Here is a 22194-nt window from a genome sequence, read left to right on the forward strand (position 1 = left end):
GAATCTGTTCTCACACTATTTTGCTTCATCTGCTTTTTAGTGTCCAGGACACAGATAAAGAGGATGTCTCCACAGTATGTGTTGTTGAGAGGAACTGCCCTACAGTGATCCTTTTGCCTGAACCTGATATATGTGAAGAGAATTTTTTTTCTAAACCAAAAAAAGTAAACTAAACTACTACTTGTGTGTGTGTGTATATATCTATATCTATGTATATATGTTTAGAAAAAAAAGTATTTGATTTTTTTTATAAACACTCATTGTCATAAAAAAATACTATTTCATTCATCCAAGCGTAATGAGTTGTTATTCTTTAATATACTTCATATGTAGTTTATATATATATATATTTATTTGATACGTTGCATATGGCTTAGTCTTAAAATTATAATGCTTGTGAGCTGGACACTAAATGCTGAATGGACAGTTGCTACTTTGCTTTCTCAATCGCTCTCTGACCACAGCTAAGTTAATCAAAATTACAAGCAAAATCAAGGAAATCCAGTAATCCAGTTGCCCAAAAATCTTGAATCGTCTTGCATTTCAAAACAGAAATATAGTAAGTTAAAAGTTAAGGTTGAGCCACTAAAGTCAGTAGCCATGCTAACACTAACGTGAAGCTTTCCCCCCAAAACATATCTAAGTAATACTTATACATAGCTTTCAGTTGTCATTTATATTTACCATTCAATGTCACAATCCCTGCTGTCAGTCCCATAAAAGAACATGTCAGCGCAGCGTGTGTTTGGAACTATACAGGCTTACATGAACGACGTTACCACCCCGCTAGCAAGATCAAAGAGTGTCGCAACTCTTCTCTCTCTCTCTATGGCTCTGTCTTAGACCTTAGAGAATCAATTTGCTTACGCAGCTGTCCAGGAATGATGATAATATTATTAATTAGTATTTTGTGCGCACGTTATACCTATTTCATGGCCACAAATTAGTATTTCATGCGGGTAATATTGCTATATTACGGAAGACGGGTTTTTGGCTTGCTGCTTTGTTGAGCAGGTCATTTCCTCACTTTTGAGTGAGCAAAGCTGGGAAAAGTTACACAGCTTCCTGGGTTGTGGGTCTTGTTGCTTGGTTGTGATGTGTGTACCCTTAATAACCAAAGAAGTTCGGTGTGGTCTGCTTTAGTTATCTGACCTGTCCTGGTCTGAGTGCTGCAGGTTGCTGGCAGGGTGAGGTGCAGCCCTGCAGAGAAGAGAGGCCAGAAAAAGAGATGCTTGACCTAATGATGCCATGGATCACATGCCACAGTGACCAATGGTTACGAAAAGTCTAGGTGTAAAATACTGAGGACTCTGGGAAATTGAGTTCATTCATGGGCAAAGGCCTGACACACATATGGGGTATGGTATAATTATCTTTAAAACTTGAAACACGATCCAAAACTATTACAATATTTTACTTTTCTGGACAAATGTATGGCTCAAAACTCACAGAAAAGTCACAGTGAATCTCTGAATCACAGACATTGAGCGTGGCCACTTGGCTTCAACATAAGAGTGAATGTGGGCTTCACTACATCTTATCTTGACAATTCAGAAGTGCCATAGTAATTAGTTGGAGTACTTTTGTGAAGTGAAGCTTTTAACTTGAAGACAATAGTCTGATCTCTCTTTACAAAACTGCTGTGGATTGACTTTGCTTTCACAAAAAGGGGACGTGGGTTGTGTTAGTACTGGTGATTACACTGGAAAGCCCTGAAATATAATTCACTGATCAGCCTTCACATAGAAATAGAAATATTATTATTTCAAATATGGAAAGATGTGACACTTGTTTGATGAGTTTCACATGTTTATGTCCATGAAATGTCATAAAGTAGCATATTTTTCGGTACATAGAAAATGTCTGTTGGACTGACAAACAGTTGCATCACCAATTTTATCTGCATCTCCAATGCAATACACACAATTTCAAGATGGATAATGCAGAACATGTTTGTAAATGAAGGGAAATCCACAATGAGTAAATTCTGATAAGTGAGCCTAGAATACATGACTAATTTTAAATAGATGGTAATATGCACAATAAAATGTATAAATGGAGTCTCATCAACCTCTCCGAGTTTAATAATGTGCAAATTATTTGAGCATCAGTGTGAGTCAAACTCTCAAAATCACCATCATGACACTAATTAAGTTCATGAGGGATTAACTTGGTCACTGTTACTGCTTACTTGGTTTTAGAGGACACCTTTTGTTGACTTTACTTGAGCCAGCATCTAGTGGTGAAATAGGGAAATTGCATCTTGAGGCACAGAAACAGCTTGAATATTGAGCCATTGTGGTTGCCATTGATTATTGTGAACCATAAAAATCTAAATAACTGACAGCAGCAATGAAAACACCTGTTCAGGTTTTTTGGTGTTCACCCTCTCAACCTTAATCCTGACTATGCCATTAGTGATTAACAACTGAAACCGGACACATTTGTTCACTTGTTGTCTTTGGATGACGGCATTGTTTGCCCTCACCTGTCAGTTCAAGGTTCAACAAGTTCTTCATTCAGAAATGTCCCTCTGCAAATCACTTAGCTGTAATTGTCACACTTTTGATTGAACAACTCTTGTCCTTCTCCTCTCATGTCTGTCATCATTAAGTGTTTTTTGTTCGCAACACTGCTGCTGCTGCTGGCTGGATGTGGGATTTATTTCACCATTCAACATACTGTGTGCAGTGTTTCAATGGCAGAGTTTCCAGGAGGAGCAGGAGAAGTGACAGCAACAATTACAGTAGTTTCACAATCACTTATGTCACATTTCGAGGCAATTTTAGGGTTGAATGGAACAGTAGACAGCCTTCCTGACTCTTTCTGAGCTGCATGTTTGCTTTCTTTGGACAAAATGGACCATTTCTTCTGTCTAATCTCAAAAAGAAAGATGTATAGGCATACAATATACACAAAAAACATATATCAAATAAATAAAATTAAAATTAATTATGCTGCATGTTTGTCTAATTATGCACATAAATGCCTGATGTAATGACCTGAAAGGAATAAATACATTTCTTGATCTACATTTAAATAATGTGAAGGAAAGAGAAAGATTTGTTTTTACAAGTAGTTACTTGTGTACTCATACTGTATGTATAAATAAGATGCGTCATTGCCACAGGAGGTGGGTAACATGTCCTTTTCATTTACCAAAATATAATACTTAAATCTCTCTGCAAATGTCCTCTGACTGTCAGCTGCCAAAATCCATGAGAGTTTTCATAATGTACATGAATGTAATCGGTCATTACTTAAATCAGTAAAACCAGTGCTCTATGTGGTAAAGTATCAAGTTTTATAATTTTAATAAGAGTTAAAAGTATATTTTATCAATTGTGTGAAAATGGCAAATTGAATGCCTTTTAGTAGTTTTTGGTTTTGTATTTGTTGAATATATCACATAGAAAGTATACGCAACAACATTGTAAGTCAAGATTGACCATCCTCGGTCAAGGCAGATGGCCGCCCACTTTGAGTCTGGTTCTGCCTGAGGTTTCTTCCTGTTAAAAGGGAGTTTTTTCGTGCCACTGTTGCCAAGTGCTTGCTCATGTGGGAATGTTGGGTCTCTTTAAAATTAAAACCTGAAGAGTACGGTTTATAATCTGCTTTATGTGTAAAGTGCCTTGAGATGACTTTGTTGTGATTTGGGGCTATCCAAATAAAGATTGATTGATTGATTGATTGACAGTTGATGGTTTTTTGCTTTACTTGATTCTCCTTTTTTTCATCCAGTGGCAAATGAAGATGGTGAAAGCTCCAACAAACCTCTTGGCAGTTTTGCACGTAAGTGTAATGCACACTATATTAATTAAACTTGATTACTTAGTTCACTCACTTCATTCACTCCAAATGATTTCACCTTTTAGATCAGAGTATCACAGTGCATCACTTCACCCTGAGTTAATGAGATATTGGCTGCAGAAACTTCTCAGAGTCTAATTGATCAATGCATAAACATTAATTATTAATTATATTAATTATTTTGACGTCAACAGATATCATGATGAACAATGTTTTAAGTATATTGGAATGATGATAATAATCTTTTTAATGTATTTCAGGTGGCACTGTCCACTGCCTTAAACATAGAAAAAACTACTTTATGACACATTAACTTCACATGACACCTTTAAGGCTGGTAAACCATCTAAACCCCTCTTTGCACCTGTGTGTGTCAAATGCATTAATTTAAAGATAAACTAGCATTGACAGCCTGCACCCACCTGGGGGCAGCATTACAAAGGCTCAGTTCCCTTTTACTTAAATCCTGAAAGTCATGTACAGTATTCAGTGGAGATACAAATCGGTGTTCTTTTCAAGAATATAATAATATATAAAAACTGCCACCTGGAAAACGAATGAAAGCTTATTTTATAACATAATATAAAATAGATGTAACAACACCAAGGTTCTTCTTTTGTTTGTTTTCTTTTTTTTTTGCAGGCTCAAAGTCCCAGAGTGCTTTGTGGAATGCTATCACGGCAGGGATGGGGATCAAAGGCAAAGAGCAGAAGCCCCCCCTGAATGACCCTCGAAGTCCTGAAGAGATTCTGGCTGATGATCTTCCAGCGACAGATGAGCCAGATGCCACAGAGAAAACTGCAATCAGGTTTGCTGCTGGCAGGCTGCTTCAGCCATAAAAACAACATAAAAGTGAAAGTATACTATTAGTGAATTATCATGGAGTGAAGTCTACTGTATGTCAGCTGGCGGTGTGACATCAATACTCTCTCTAGTCCAGGTCGATACATACTGGACATACATATTAATACAAGTGTGATTTGCATATTGTCGATATACCTTTTTTTTAATAGAGGGGAAACAAGGCAACGTGTAGAATCTGTATTTATACTTTTGGACACTGATTAATGTGAATTTGAGTATCACGTTGGTAAGATTTGAAGTTGATTGTCTGCCTGGTTTGTATGGAGAGGATAATCTTATGTCTGACATTTAGCATTCTTGATACACACACACATGCATAAATGTGCACATACATACACATACACTGTGCTAATTGCTATGTATGGCTGCTGACCTCAAGGGATGTGGGCATGATTGATTCCACCTTGATAACAAGGACTTCAAACCACCATTAACATAATTTGTTGTCACTTTTAGAATATTGAACGTCTTTTAACACCTGATTCCAATTAACCTTGATGGCTCTGGAGACCGTTACAAATGCCGCAGGTGGAGGGAAGTGAGCATTTGTCAGAGGATACTAAGAATGCACCCAGAATGCGATAACAAGCTTTTGATTGTATGCAAAGTAGACAAGTTATAACAAGCTGTTTTTTTCTTTTCTTTCGTCTATTTACAATATGTGTATATAGCAAGCATGCACAAAGAGTCACAATTCAAAAAGGTGGTAAGACTTTGTGGAAATCCCATGTTGAACTCTAAAGTCTCACTGCCCTAACACATGCCTCCTCTGTGGTGCTTCTCTATGCTATCTTAAATTACAGTGCTGTTGTTCTCTGCCATAGTCTCCCTCAGACCACAAGTCCCTTTTTTTCCAGAGTCAGTTGGTGACCAGGAGAAAGTTTTCCACTTGACCAGACACATCCTGTCATTTAAAAACTACACTCTGGATTTTTATATTAAAACACAACCAGCACCGGGCAGCTGAAAGCACTCTTACTTATCATAGAGGGAACAGTTCATATGCTCTCAGAGTCACTGACTTATTTCAGTGCCATATATTGAGACATAGCAATGTGGGGAAGAAATGCCAAACAAAAATGCCAAATCCTGCTAAATATTTGGCTGAGGCTGAGTATTTTGCATAACTGTCTTTTGGCCTGAAAGGGAATGGTTCATTTTAGTAGCACTGACAGTTCAAATAAAGGTAATATGCTAAATGAAAAAAAAAGAAAGAAAAAAAGCCCACCTGCCAATTTTTGTTTAAGTCTTTTGACTGGTAAAAAATAAATAAATGCAAGCTTGTGAATTTGGAAAACCTACTAGCAAATATTGCCTATAGAAAAGGGTTTATTTGACTGCCATTGTCTTGCTTAGGTCTTTGTCTGGGTAATACCCACTAAGGTCAGGGGATGTCCTCATTCAGGCCAACAGTGGTTAATAGAGGGCAAATCAACAGGGAATTGTGGGGATCTACAACTGAATGACAAATGGCAGGATTGTGGTACAGGGTGATTAAATGAGCAGGGGACTAGCAGTAATCCATAAAATGATGTAACTACTGTGTCACCTCCGAGGCCAAATCTGTCTGTTATCCTCCAGGCGATGATAATTAGATTTTATTGGAGGACGGAGAGGGTTCATATGATCAGTAGCAGTCAGGAAGGGAGTGAGTGAGTTAAAAGGACAGCAAGCTATAGACTGTCATGAACTGAGGTTGAATAAAGGTAAAAGTCAGCGGGGCTCCAGGTGAATATGATGAGATTTAGAAGAATTGATTCGCACTATTTAATAAAACTCCAACTTCCATTTTCCTCCAAGTATCTTACTGATCGTCATGTGCTCAGCTGGTTGAAGCTTTCCAGTCATTCTTCATTCATCAAAGCTGTTTGAGTATCTTTTTACCCTTTATTTTGGTTCATTTTCAGTTCAGTTGAATGGCTGCCTAATACTCCAGATACATAGCAGCTGCTGAATTTGTTTTAGGATTATAGCTGCTGTTACAACACAATTGAGTGCATGCTTAGTCACACAGTGAGGGACAGAAAATAATATGGAGCCGTAGTGTATAAACACACGCTGACTCATCTCTGCAGCTCAAGTCAGGCTGTTGTTTTATGCTCATTAGGGGCACCTTGTGCATTTTAAAGTAGTGGCTAGGTATTGAATGGGCTATATGGTGCCTTCATGGAGAAGGATGTTTTTGAATGAAATTGTGTATGAAAGTGTGTTGTTAACCACAATCCACATGCAGTCTCATTGTGCTACTAGTAACCTACTTGCTATGTATACAGTGTCACTACTTCCAGCTGCCAGTCACTATTGTTAATTTACAAGATGCTTTGCTGTGAACTCCTTTTTTATTTTTATATTTGTATATATATTTAATAGTTTATAATATTAATTGAGCAACAATCACATCACTTAACCAATTCAATTTATATGTGTGAGTTAACAGTGACTAACTTACATTTTCAGGTATGTGTTGTGCTGTTAAATAGTCACGATTATGCTTGTTTATCAACCAAGCAATTTGAATATCATAATGTGATTATGACGCAGTATCTTCACCGTCATTTCCATCGACACTGGCCTGTCACCTGATACCCAGTTTGACTGATTGATTGGTTTTAGTTTACATTTAAAATTACACCTCTGCCATGAAAGCCAGACTTCCAGCTGGCCTTTAAAAAGGGGTAAAATACAAAAAGCCATTAGGGTGATTTTGTCCTGGTCCCAAGAGAAGAGGAAGGGAAATGTTTGTGTAAGGGATAAGTTAGTACTCATTAGTTAAAATTGTATTTTAATTAGACACAATTTGCTGTTGTACACAAGTGATTGTCCCATTGTGATTTGATACTAATGAGAGACCAATAGATGTGTAACAATATTTAAAAAAAAACATTTGAGTAGAGTAAATCTTAACATGTATTGTAATAACAAACATAATATCATTAGGAACAGTTCTAGCTTGATCATGAGGGTATTAGTGGAAAGGTTCAACATAAAAATGGGTAATTAATTAATAATAACCTCTGGATAAGTGATGATTGAAGGGAAATGTATGAAAAAAATATATTTATAATGTGCCACCTTGATAGTAGGCCATAAAGAATATAAAGGTGACTGTCAGAAACAACATCGCAGACAACTGCATCTTAATAGCATTGTAAATGTATTCATGTAATCATTCATCACATTCACAAACAAATATCAGTTTATACCTCTGTCATCTTAAAGATAGCTATACACAGTAGCATCAAAGCTCACACTTCAATTTAAACAGTCAAGCACACATGAGGCTCAAACTCAGACACTGCTCTGTGGTCAGTGGTTTGATTTATCTGCCTGTTAATTGGAGACTGTGTGCCGCTGTGAACTTTACAGTTGATTAAGGTAGCTGTCTCTTCCGTGGCAGCCTATGGTTTGTGGAGGCTGACCTCTCCTTTGGCTGCAGCTGCAGGTTCACAGACCCCACGCTGACATCCCCTGTGCAGCAACAACCTCCATCACTAGCCCCACTAGCAGGTTAACGAGCCTCTGCTGGCCAGTGTGACTGGAAGCACACGGACAAATGGCAGGGCTGTTCATCAAAATGATTGAGGCGTGACCTCACAGTTATGATGTTAAAGAGCTGTATCACGGTTGTCTGCCGCATGACGCCACATAACTCTGGATGAAGCTTTTATACACTTTGCTATAAACTGTATGAGAATGATTTGCGAAGTGTTTCCACCAACAGCAAACAAAACTGTAACTGTGCCAAACCTCTACTGATATATTTATCCACAGTGGCTCAAACTCTGATCTCTTCTTACACTAGATTTGTTATGCATTCCGTGAATTCTGTAAATACTGTTTGTGGTTATATAACAACTTCCAACCTTTGCTTTGTTCAACATATGTTTTCTCCCTTGTGTGCAGCCTGTAATTTTTCACCAACAAAAATATTGATTGATGTATAGACCAACAGAGGCACAAGCTGGGTTTTTTCCATCCTGCTTTTAATCAATTATGAATACATAGTTAATTATTATAAATGTGAAAATCATCAGTGGAAACACATATTTCAATTATGTGTCTTTGGGAAGCTCACTGAAGTCATTGTGTGTATCAAGTCATGTGTAAATACTTTTTTATTTATCATAAAATTACATGCTTTTTTTCCAGAATAACTAAAGTGTGTGTTAAGTTTGAACTCTGCTGTGATAAGATCAGTCCATTTTCTTTAATGGCATTCACAAGCAGGCAGAGAATACATTAAGGGAATTTCTTTACCTCCCTTACCTCCTACCTCCTAACAGTTACAGTTACCCATGTACTGTGGCAGCCTTTAAATACACTATGTGACTTGCAAACGGTTCACCCATGACATGAATAGTACTCTATTTGCCAGCATTGCCGCTGCTTTGTATCCAGCGTATTGTCAAGTTAAAATAGTAATAGGATGAGAGGAGTCACACACTGGGAGGCACTTTGGGGGGCAGTATTTTGTCTGCCCGGCAAAAATTTACAGGGATGTGTGTCACGTTTAGTTGTGTGAGTTGCAGTAAGTCTGGTGTTGTTGAGCCTTAAGCCTGAAGTCAACCCTGGAACAGAACATTTCCATTCATCATCGGATCATATCGCAGGAGATTCATAATTTGCTGATGACAGAGATACAAGACTGAATGAGAGTCATGTGGACATAAACTCTTTTCCTCATGGAAACTAGCTTTTGAATTACTTTTGAAGATCATATCTAAATGAGGTAATGAACAAATATTACTAATGGTACATCAACAGTTTTACCTCACTGAAGGATGATATTGAGTTTTTCCTCACTGCTTGTGGTTCATGACCCATAACTAATTTCAAAACTGCAGGACGAACCCCTAATAGTCATGTTGGAATTCAAGACTATTAAAAGATGCTCCTCCAGATATATTTCATAACATATAAAAATACTTTGAATTAAATTATAATTAAGGACTCTTAAAATTACATATTTTTCTTATTCCTCACTGAATAATCCAGCATCTATCAATTTTCATTTCAGAAGTTTTACTGCTGGACACAAGTCAAAGTTTCCACATTACACTTGCTTAAACTGCACACTGGACCATGGGTGGCTCCAAACTAGTTGGGCGGTCACAAATCCTGCTTGTAAATACACATCTTTAACTCTAACACATTCCCACCTCAGCAGATTAATGTGTAGAAAGTCATCTCGTGTCCAACTCTGTGCGTAGACTACATTCTGCACACTGAAGCCTTTAGTGCTTTCAATCCAAATGAAAAGCAACTACCAAATCTGCAGCTATTTACACCTTTAAGCTGCTTTTAGCTTTGAGTTATCCAGTCTGCATTTAGACTATAGAGTTGCCTCCCAACTGCTCTCACTAACGCCCTCCTGAAACTGTCGGTCGCACCTCCAACTAACAAGTTCAGACAACCACTGCACTCCGACTAAATAATAGAGAGCTGAGGTAAACGGGAGGCTAGTAAAGACAGTTTAGCATTTAACAAGCCAAAGAATTTGTAGACAAATATATAGACCTGAAAGGTGACTAAATATCTGAAACATGACTCTAATTAGATACTCATGTTACTATGCATCTGCTGTAATATCTGTGTAAGGAGGGAATTGCTTGCTAACATGTCTGCCTTAAATAAGCACTTGGTAAGCTGTTGGTATATCAGGCTTCTGTTGCTGTGAGGACTTTCTGTCCCATAGGTCACTCAACACTTAGATGTCACAGGTCAGTGGATTCAAATACTTTGCAGGCTGGACTATTTCTCCCTTTTGGTTAGATAACACATACTTCAGTCCAGCAGAAATGCCTGAAAATAATCATTATATTTAAAAAAATCTCAATTGAGTGACAGAGGGCATCATTTTGCTGCAACAGTTTGGACCCTTTTAACTGCAGAAGGGCTGCACACATGCCTCCATGCAACTCAAACACTCAAGTCTGATTGCTTTTCCCGTCACCTAAGTCCTCAGTTTGGCCATTTTATGCATCACCTTTGACCTGTAAGAATATCTCCTGGGGCGGGGGTGGTGGTGAAGTAATAGGAAGTGTCTTCTCTGGGGTATTTTTCCACCTCCATCACTGCAAATAAATATAGCTTTATGGGCGGGTGCCCTCAATTTCTTCCACCCATCCTCCCATCTCCACTACATCCAATACAAAAAGAGAGTATAGACAGGGAAATCATATTTTGTAATAGATGATCTTCACCAAAATGTGGTCATTACCGCTAAGGCGATTGCTATTTTGATGCTTTGATATCCTTATCGACTTGCTCGGAAATTTAAATGAGATCTGAATTTTTCATGTACCTCCAAATGGCCGGGCGTGTTAATGTCTTGATTTCAGCGTGTGAGCTTTGAGGGAGCCTGAGCACAGTGACAAGAATACCTTAGCACAGTGTAATTTCCAGCAAGTCCCTTTGTCATAGTCATAGGAATAATTCATTTTCCTAAGACTTGATTCATTTGGTCTTTTTTTTATGAACAGTTGTTGGGATCGTAATTAATCAGGGCCATATTTTGATTATCATCACCTGCAGGGACACAATCAGTTTTGCCTTTTGCATCGCTTCATTGGTCTTGAAATTAAGTAAAATGTTGGCAACATTTTGTAAACCCCAGTCTATTTCATAATCACTCATTCAGACAAACATTGTTTTTGTGAAGCCCCCCTGAAGGCAAAGCTTTTATTCACATTTTACTCTATTTTCTTTCTCCTCCTATGAGATCTGTTTTAAAACGTGACCGTGTGATGAATTTTGTATGCTTAATATCCCCCTCAGATGGCTAATTACTCTCAATTTTCACAGTCAGATTCCCTGGCAACAACAACATATAATTTGTAAATGAGAAGCAAGCAACACACCTCTGCGTATTCCTAATATTTCATCGCATGCTCAACATTGCTGTCTTGTGTCCTCTTGCGATCCAGTGGTCCAAATAAGCCACACTGCCAAAGTTGTGTTTTTTTTCCCCCCCGCAAGGTGTTTCATTCATCAGCTGGCAATGTAATTAAAGTATTTTGTGAGATTCCTTGGGTGCAAATGCTTCAGGCCCCATCTCCCTCAACACGGCTGCATTCTTGATCCTGCTATTTTATGCACCAGAGGAACCCCCCCCCTCCGCGAATGTAGACTTTTATAAATCCTTTCACTTTAGGCCTCTAGTATAACATTAGAACCCAATGTTCTGAGATAATCAGAGAGCTTGTAATGAAAGATGTCAGGCAGTCAAATGCCAGAGATCCACATCACAGGCAATGACTGATCTATTATCATCAATTTCTCAGTGAGATATTACATTTTAATTAGATAATATTTAACAAGTACAGATGGGAATGAGTCCAAAGCCAATATCCAGAGCCAGTGCAGGAAGTTAAGGATGGATGTCGGTTTCTAAGAGCTACTGTAAACTTCTTTCTAATGCTACTTTAGTCCTTTAGTCAGCATTGTGTACTTTCACTTTTTTGCATAAATGCTTGACTCTGAGTGCAATGCAGCTGAAACTGACCTTCATAGTCTTTGCAGTGCTACTGACAGAACGTTTCTCACCAGGCTCGACCTTGTTCAGCGTCACACTTACACATGATGACACGGTACATCAAGTCCCTGGGGTGTAAAGCTGTGAACAGCAAGCAGTGAAATGTGAAGTTACTGTTGTGGTTTCCCCTCAAGTTGACCTGTCGACTCTGCCTGTGGCTTTGCCTCTCCTGGGGGCCACACCTCCACAAAAAAGAAGGGGGAAAAACTGTGATGAAGAGTGCATTGAAGAAAGGCAGCCAGAAAGAGAAAGAAACTGAAAGCCGAAGACAGAGTGGGAGAAAGAAACAAGTGCGCCTTTGAAGAGAACATCAGCAGGCTTCATGGCATTCAGGCAAACCTCTCTCCTCCCTCCTCACAGAGGACCCATCTCAGCAGATGAAAGCAGGAGCCTCTTTGAGGTGGCGCCCTGGCATTATCTCTGCATCCTGCATCAAGTAATTGAAAGACCTGAGAGTGTGGTAGGGGGCTTGGAGAAAGGAGGGAGGGGGGCTCTGGGTTGAGTAATCTGTGCAAGTTTTGGACTTGCAGAAAATGAAAAGATGGAGCTCTATGTTGTTGGGGGTCTTTACTAGATTTTCAGTGAGCTATAAGCTACAGTAGCTGAAGAGAGGAACATGGAGAAGCAGTAAAACAGGCTTAAAAAGTTTTGAATAGAATATACTTCAATTTATATACATATAATATATAATGTTATATCTCTTGCCAGGCAGAGTGGCAGGAAACTTAAGATGTTGAAATAGTGAAAAATGTGGGAAAATGTAATATAAAGGAAATATATCGACTGAAAAAGAAAGCAGAAAATAGGAGTACTCAGCAGTTACATTTGTGTAATTATGTAATTACTGATGGAGCTTTCATTGGAGATGAAATATAACACATAATATATGCAGAAACCAGTGTGTGCTGATGGATTATATGGCTGTGAGTATCATAAAACTGCCTCACATTTAATACTGCCCAGCTAACTGCCACATTATCTGCAAATCTCAAATGAATCGGAAAGGACATTTTTGCCCATAAAGCCTCAGAGGACAGCAATGTGGCATCTGGACACTATGCTGTCCTGTGCTACAGTGAACGGAAAGGTGTGTCTAAACTTTTGACTGGTACTGTATATGCAGTGAGTGAGAGAGAAAGAGAAAGTGAGAAACATGATTTTTATGTATTACAGTGCTTGTATTTGAGGGGGGGTGGGGGGTGGGGGGTTGAATATGGCCTGAATACGCTCAATGGATCAGTGTAATCTCAGTCAAATCAGTGTCAATGCACTGTGTGCGTACTATTTAATCCTGCCTGGCATGACATTTAATTTGTTGTACAATGAATGTATTATCTACATTTTCAAATGAATACATTGCAGATCTAAAGCTGTTGCATTTGCACTGAATGTTTTCATCCCTTTAAATGCTGACATTTATCCTACTGATGAAATAAACAACTGCATGTAAAAGTAGGTGAATTACAGGGTGAAAAAGAAGAAAAAGGCTGTGTCATTGTTGAGAAAATGGCCTTTGGGTTTAATCTTATCTTCAACCATAAATGTCTTACAGTAATCCAGGACATTCATACCTTCATCATCTGTTCTCCTGTTCTGTTGCTCCTGTTTCTCTGCATCCCCACTCGTTCCCCTCCGTCTCTTCCCCTAGTTTCCAGTGGATGAAACAACATGGTTTCTCATTATCAGACAGACTCCTCCCTCTCTTTAACTGGTGGTGTTCCTCCCTCCCTCTTGTATTGAGAGCTCGGCAGTGAGCGTTAATCCCGGATTGCGCTGCCCTGCCGTCTGCATCCCGTTGTTGCTGGGAGAGCATGGCACGGCTTCAGGACCCCTGTGCTCACACAGGAGAGAAGTGAACGAATGAGAGACAGGCAGGGAGAAAGGAGAGAGGTACACTGAGGCTGTTTCACGACTGTCACAGCCGCTGGAGCACTGCACTGCACTGCACACACTGAGTGTTTCTGAGTTTCAGTCATACACACTCTTAACATAAGCAAAAGAAGGGAGAGAAAAGAAAGGAAACGGAAGGATGACAGCCTGTTTGTCGCAGCTCTGAGTGCAAATGTGAAGAAAGAGGAAACCTCGGTCACGTCCTGGGTTCCACCACAACCTCTCTCTCTGCTCGGTGTTACGTCTTCCTCACCACTCACACTTAAGAGGGATTAAACTTTTTTTCTTTTCTTTGATCTCCTGTTGGCACATCTTGAACTCTGTGAGTATTTGACATGGAGTCTCCCACCAAAGAGATCGAGGAGTTTGAAAGCACGGCCCTAAAGTACCTCCAGCCGGAACAAATTGAAAAGATTTGGCTCAGGCTCCGGGGATTGTAAGTATATCCACTTTAACTCTTTTCAACAAGTGTGTGAAACAATGTTGTGTGTGTGTATGTGTGTGTGCCTCTGAGCGAGTGGCATTTGTGTATCACTTAAGCTGTTAATAATTATGCATGGATTTATCTGTTAAAATTGGTCTTAAAAAGCTTAATTGAAGACAAGCACACAGGAAAGAGTGTCATAAGAAAAGCCTGGCTTATTTATGAAGGATAGGCTGATATTACCAAGAAGAAGAAAAAAAAAATGCGCAGAGAGTTTGGAATCTCTCAAGCTAAAAATCTCTAAGCTTATTCCTTTTAACAACTTAGAATGTTTTATTTACTTTATCAGAGAGAAAGGAATAAAAGGAATGCACATCAGAGAAGAAGAACAGCGCTCACACTTTTGAAGCCTTGCTGCAAAATATCCTTATTTAGGTCACTATAAGTTATTTTCTTCAGTGCACCAGCAAATGTTTAAAGGGACAAGTGAATGATTGCAGTTTGGTGGTATTCTTATGATGAACCAGATGCTGATGCCTTTACTTGTTTGGTGAAACGTGCAGTAAACACCTGTTGTAAAATTCTGACGCAAGAATACAGTGAATTTGGACTTGAATAATTGAATGAGTGTATTTTTGGGTGAGTCAAGTGAAGCTGAGCCTTGTTTTTGTTTGCTTCTTTTGTTTTCCTCGTTCATCTCCTCACTTGCAGTATTTTACCTGTGTGTTCGCCTGCTATACACTCATACTAATCCTCTTTTGATAACACGGGAAAGACATCCCAGAGCTTCACATTTTACATTTCCCCAAGCTTATTTGAAACCCCACTATTATAATATCACTTTCTCACATCCAGCAACCAATCAACACCTCTATGACCGCGGAAAGCCCAGTGCACTGTACGTACATGCAAGTTGAAAAGGAGGAAATTATCTTTTATCCATTTTTAGTTCTCATCATTCTTCCTCAGCAGGGGGAGGAGATAGTTGTGTTGCTTTAGGAGGGTTGTCTAAAAGAAAGACCCTAATGTAACAGCTGGAGGTCTGAATGAAATGCAGCTTTTTTTTCCCTCCTGCACCACAGACGAGTGCAGAAGGGCGCATGGGGCTGTTGACGTTTTTCTGCAGTCAAGCAATCAGCCTTCTTTCACCAGCTCTCCTCTCCTTTCCTCTCACATCCCTCTAATTATTTTTTGGTTTGTTTAAACATATCCTTTACATGATTAGTCACGGTTTCGCTCTCTCTCTTGTGACAAAATACCAAAATGTGGGTCTCCCCAACTGTCATCCTCTGCCACATTTACAGTAGTTTCCTATAGGATGTTTCCTTCATTGTCTCTTTCATTTGGTCACTGTCATAAATTGGCTATTATAACCACCTGTCTTTTTGGATATTTAATAGATAGCATGTCAGGTATATAGCGTAATGGGGACCTGGGCCTCGTTTTTTTTCATTTTTTTCCCCCATCATGGCTACACTGCAGTCTACTGGGTGCTCTGAGGGCTCCTGTTGCGTGTCAGGGATCACGTTAGCCTTTAATCTCACAAAGAGCCTCTGTCTGAAGAGAGGGAGCTCCAGCTGACAGGCAGCCCCCACAGATGTTGACGGTTCACACTGTGTATGTTTAATAGAGAGGGTTTGTCAGTGTGGAGTGCGGAGTGTGTGTGTGTGTGTGCATGTGCATATGTGTGACCTTGCGCATGAGCTTGTGTGGACGATATGGATTGGATGTATGTTTGAGTGTGTATGTGTTGACTTGGTGACATTTACTGTATGTCCTATAGGACACTGATTCCCAACCTGGGGGTTGCGGCCCCCACTAGGGGTCGACAAAGCTTCACAGGGAGGTCATGAGGTCTTCTTGATTTTAAATGGTGAAAAAAAAATACATATAAATATACAGTATATCTGAGCATTTCATTAATTTCATTAAGAAACTACTAAATGTAAATGTTCTTTTATAAAGTTTACATTGTTATTAACGATATTAACCTGGAGAAATCTTATAAGCATGAGGGCATTGTGAAGACATGAATACAAGCTATATTCACAGAGCCTCCACGCTCTGCTAAATAGCTCCGTCCTGCATTTGAAAAGTATGAAATTAAAACAACCAATGTTCATATTTTATAAATATACGGCAACACTTTTATTAATATACGTTTTTCCTTACATTGATAAAAATATAAGGCAACACGTTTCTAATGCACTGGAATATACTGCTCAAAATTAATCCAAATTGCTTGTTTTACATTTCCAGCAGTTACTGCATTGAATATTAGGGTCAATTGTACAGCTTATTAGTTTTTCTGTGCCAATATTGTTATACACTGAATAGAATTTGAAATATCCATAAAATAAGTCACTTTGTTAAGAATCGTCAGTTTACTCAGTGATAGAATAGGGGGGGAAAGGATGGGAGCCACCATCCTGAGAGATTTGTTTGGCAGCTGTATGATTAGTGTGAGTGTGTAAGTGCGCTGGATGGCTATCACAACCCTCTCTCTGGCACTGCGTACTCCACAGAGTGCACCCATCATCCATGGATAGACAGTGAGAGCATTTGCTTTGGACAGTTTCCCCACTGCTCAACCGTCAGTGACGTATAAGCCTCGTGATATCCACTGATCAAGGCATGAACAGCATGTTATGTTTTATTACTTCCCTCTGACAAATTGCCCCTGTATGTTTTTGCATCGGTGAATGGATTCCAATAGATTTCCATTAATAAATTAGATCAGTGCGACAGACCGACCTCTCCGTCACCCACTGATTAATGGAAATCAATGAATTATTTAATCACTTGATCAACAGTTCATCACAGAAAGCTTTCTTAAGGGAAGGTCAACTTAGATTTGGCCCAAGGATTAGGCTGGCCAGATGACCTGATTTGTAAGGCCTAAGTCAAAATAAAATAAGCATGAAGCAAGATGTAATCTAAAAATACCCCCCAGAATAACTTTGTCAGGAAGTTTGCGTAATAACTTCACCGTGACCTTTATAATTACAATAATTCCTGAAATTTCCATGATCCCTTTCAACCCACATCCTCATTATGCCGAGGACATTGCATTAAAGCCATCTAATTAGAAGAAGCTCTGTGTTGTTGACACATACACAAATGTGGAGGCAAAGCAAACTCAATGAGAGGGGGGAATGGGCAAAAAGGTGGGTTCAAGGATCTGTGAGTAGGTGAAGAGAGTAGGAAATATCAATACTGCTGCTTCTCCTTGACCTTCTGATCCTTTTTGTTATTTATCCTCATCTGCTGTGTCTCATGTGGTTTTGTTATCTGTATTCTGCTCCTTTTTCATGTATTGTTTACCCCGTCTGTTTGAAACACCCATCACCCCTTATGACAACTACCAACCACCTCACTGTGACACTTCATGTCTGTCTAATCTTAATCACTTGATAGACCCCAAATGATTGATTGAATGTAAAGATGACCCCCTCCCCCTCCCCACCCTACTAGTCTTGTGGGAGCTCTTAATATTTCTTAGCTTGCAGTTTCATGCTGAGCTCCAGGAAAGATTGATACAAAAGATGATTGAGAAACAAATCAAGCTAAGTGGTGTGAATTCTGCCTGACTGGAATTTAAATCCACATCTGTAGTTGAACCCCACCCCCCCACAATCCACTCTCTCTCTCTATTATGAGTGCCTTAAGTGTGTGTATGAATTCAGCTTTTAGAGGCACGCTGTTATCTCTTCATGGAGGTGTGGGTGTGTTTAAGGCCAAATGTTAGGGTAAGTGATAGTAGGTGTGTTTTAATGTGTAGGCTCCTGGTGTGTGCATCTGTGTGTAAAAGTAAAGTAGGTGGGATGTCATGGGTGGAGTGGCGTGTGTGTGTGTGAGTTTGCATATTTTTACACCTCTTAAATCCCTCATGATTGTAAGCGTTTACTTTCTTGGTTGAAGTTATTGTGTGTGTACAAAGCAAATTATTATAACTGTGGTGACTGACATTACCCCCCCCCCAAAAAATATATTTTTTACACATTGTTTTTTTAGTTTGGCGGGTGATGCCTCTTATCACAGCTATATTTGCCCTCATGCAAGAAAAATTGGAGTGGGGGTTTAGCCAACATCCCTAACTTTCTATATAAATTTGTTTGGCTGCCTTTGTGGGCAAATTTTATTAAGAAAGTTGTTAAAAGACTGTTGGAAATCTGCAAACAATAGCATAACATATCTAACCGTGTCAATAGTGGAATTACAGGCCTGGTACACTGTGTATTCAGAGCAGCACCGCACTTTGAGAGAAATGAAGAAGGAATCATTTTAAATTAGATGCTAAAAAAAGTCATTCTAAATCCAAAGGGGTCCATGATTTAAATGAGAGTCTGTCAAGGAGAGATGACAGTCACAGAGATGGACCAGAAGTATTATACAGCAGGTAATGTGACTGTGTTGGGTGCAATGGAGGATGATCCTGGACAGCAAACCTGCATAAAGACCCTGAGGCAGCTGTCAGAGCGGGAGAACAGCCACTCAGCTGTATAAAATGCTGTGCCAAAACAAACCAGTAAAAATTGTAAGATCTAGCATATGTCTCTGTAAACTGTCCAGCTATGATGACAATGATATGGTGAATGTAATATTAATTTAGCTTTTATTTGTGGTATATATTTTATTCGAGTTCTTCTCAGTGTCATATTTAAACTCCAAATTCATCCAGATTATGGCATCATGATTCTTCAGTGAAAGGCTATTCTATAACCCTTTAAACAAGGGCAGGCTGATATGTATATTAATTCATCCATAAGAGAACATTTTAAATACATTTTGAATTAAACAAATTCTCTTAAATCACTCATGTGCTAGTAATAAATTCTGTACAAGTGTTTCTTGCATGAGGCGCAGTGTCTTTTATTTCTTATAAATTCAACATTGATTAAGAGAGTAACATTTCAATCAATGTCTTACTATTCTTAATATTTGTTTTCTCTGACAGGCGGAAGTATAAGAAGACGTCCCAGAGGTAAGACTTGCTGCTGGGACTCTGGACCTCCTCCTTCTCATCATTCCCCTTCTCCATCCTGTCATCCTTCATCCCTATTCATCTCCATCTCTTCTCAACTCTTCTTCTGTTTTTTCCTCTCTTTATTATTCATTGTTGCTTGCCTTCACTATGTAAAACACTTTGTAACTATGAAAGTGCAATTTGAATTAAAGTTGTTATACTACTGCTGTGGTTGTTATGATTATTATTCCCTCTGTTCATCCAACTTCCTTCCTGAAGGCGAGCTGAACCAGTCAAACATACCTTGTCACACTTGTATGCATTCACAAATACTCTTTCTTTTACTCCCTCTTTCTCTCTTCTGTTCATTCAAGTGTCAACTCATGATCTTTACCAGATAACTGGCGTTTTTGTTTAATAGAAATTATGAGGACACAGTTGTTTGGGGACTGTAGACAACTCACTGAACTTGAAAGCTTGACGAATAATTCGAGTGCCATGTTATCTACTACAGTATGAAACTTTCATTTATTTATTTTTGTTGGAGATGCTCATGGGAAATCAGGCTTGCTATTAACTGGGACTCAAATGCATTTATGTGCACGCGTGAAAGCAGGGATTAATTAATGCCACTGGCTAATGTAGATTTAAGTATCATTTGTTAAAGATGTTTCTGTATTGATCTGAAACACGTCAGCAGTGTCCATTATTCTTTTCAGCTTCCCCAGTGATTATTTATTTCTGACTCCCTGAGCATAATGCATGGCTTTAGGTCCCAAGAGACCTTGCAAATCTGTAAAATTGACATTTGAGCAAATGACAAAACAATCTTTGTGTAATTTAGAAATGAAACTGACCAGATGCTTTTGTAGTCAGTGGTTAAATCCCAGCTCAAAGATAAGATAGTATCAGATAGTAAACCTTAAGAATAATCTTAAGGTGCCTTTAGACTGTGTGATGACTGTGTAAGGTCATTATGTGTCAAACTGTGTGAGATGGCTCTAATTAAATCTAGGTCACAATCTGTGTCAGACTGCATGATATCAATTTGAGGCATATCAGATTGTGTGATGAATGTGTGTTGAATCATAGCGCTATAATGTAAATACAAAAAGGTTTAAAGCAGTGGCACGTCATCAGATCATGTCATCCATATTTTCCACTCTACGCATGCTCCTTACACTCTGAAGGAGCATGTGTAGACTAAACTTCATTAAAAAATGACACCTATGAAATGTGTCATTTCATATCCTGTTCTAATAGTTAGTTTGTCAATAGCATACAGTAGTAGCACATCATAATTGTTGACAAAGCTCCAAATTGGCCATTAGCATGCTTGTCTCACACGGACATTATCTATCGTGAAGCAAACTGGGACATTGGACAGACATTTTCAGGAAAAGAAACCCTTGAAAATACCAAGGCTAATAATACCATATTCTATCTCTCAATACTGTCTGACCTCACTATCCTTTCTGTGACCCTCAGCCTCGAACTCTTCCTACTAAAGACATAAATATTTAAAAATGGATCAAAAATATATAGTTACATTTTTAAAAAAAGGCTCAGTTACTTCTGTAAACGGCTAAGCATTGCAGTTTTAGCAAACAAACAGTAAATAGTGTATATTCAGTGTTATTAACAATCACAGATTAATACAAATTTAATTCTCAGGCGAGTATTTATGGCATCAGAAAAATGCCCATATTAATATTAATGGAGGCACAAGTCATCCAGTATAACAAGGTTACACGATGTGTTAAAAGTTTTTGGACAACAGTGGCACAGAAAGATGAGATAAATCATGCTTTGGACATACAGGCAACACTGTTAGTAGGATCAGTTCAAAGATTTGCTAAGAGACAACGGAAAAGCCCCAGGCTTATCATGTAGGTAAACACTTTAAACACTTTAAAAAGCAAACAGGTTTTGCACAAAAGTCAGACATATACAAATCCAAAGACATATATGCATATAGATGTGCACAGAAAAAAAGCCACAGTGGGAGGACCTGAGGGGTCTGGTATGCTATAAAGGGGTGAGAAGTTCTGAAATCATCATTAAATAAAACACCTGGGTTCTGATGAAGGTGATTAAGGTTCTGGGCAGTAATAACCGTATGGTGTGGGGAGTCAGAGAGTAGGATCTCTGTCTTGTCCTCATTTAACTGAAGGGAATTATGAGACAACCAGTTTAACATCTTGGAGACAGCTTTGTCATCAAGTGACATTGGCTTGATTTAGGGAATTTGAGAGGGAGGTAGATGGGAGTGTCATCTGCTTAGCAGTGGAAAGACTTTGGATGATTCTTCCTAATAGGAGCATATAAAGATAGAAAATAAGTGGACCTCAAACTGAACCCTGCAGAACCCCACATGATATATTGACAGGTGTGGAAGTTATGCTGCCAATAGAACAGTGAAACTGCTGCTGACGCATCCACATTTCTGTTTGAAATGTAAGAATGGAGCCAACCAAGGGCAGACCCAGAAATGCTGACCCAGTGTTTAGTTTAGTTTATTTAGATGCACATTAGCTGTTATCAAGGCAAAGGCTACTCTTCCTGGGGTCCATGTTAAAATAAATACAACCAATTACAATTACAATTGTGTCAAGCAGTAAGGGCGAATCACGTATTTGATTGTCAAAAGCTGCACTGAGATCTAGAAGATCAAATAAAAATGTTTAAAGATCATGATAGATAAAC

General features: G+C 38.8%; 1 protein-coding gene across 1 annotated transcript in view; it reads left to right on the top strand.

Annotated features, from left to right (window-relative positions):
* The window catches only part of pde1cb (phosphodiesterase 1C, calmodulin-dependent b), a 98077-nt gene that overhangs the window by 21409 nt on the left and 54474 nt on the right, over window positions 1-22194 (top strand). The window contains exons 2-4 of the mRNA XM_053330751.1: window positions 2234-2242; window positions 3742-3792; window positions 4453-4618. Coding sequence (XP_053186726.1) covers window positions 2234-2242; window positions 3742-3792; window positions 4453-4618 — 226 coding nt within the window. The remainder of the gene's footprint in view (window positions 1-2233; window positions 2243-3741; window positions 3793-4452; window positions 4619-22194) is intronic.

The sequence above is a fragment of the Scomber japonicus genome, chromosome 12 (genome assembly GCF_027409825.1).
Source record: "Scomber japonicus isolate fScoJap1 chromosome 12, fScoJap1.pri, whole genome shotgun sequence".
NCBI lineage: Eukaryota > Metazoa > Chordata > Actinopteri > Scombriformes > Scombridae > Scomber > Scomber japonicus.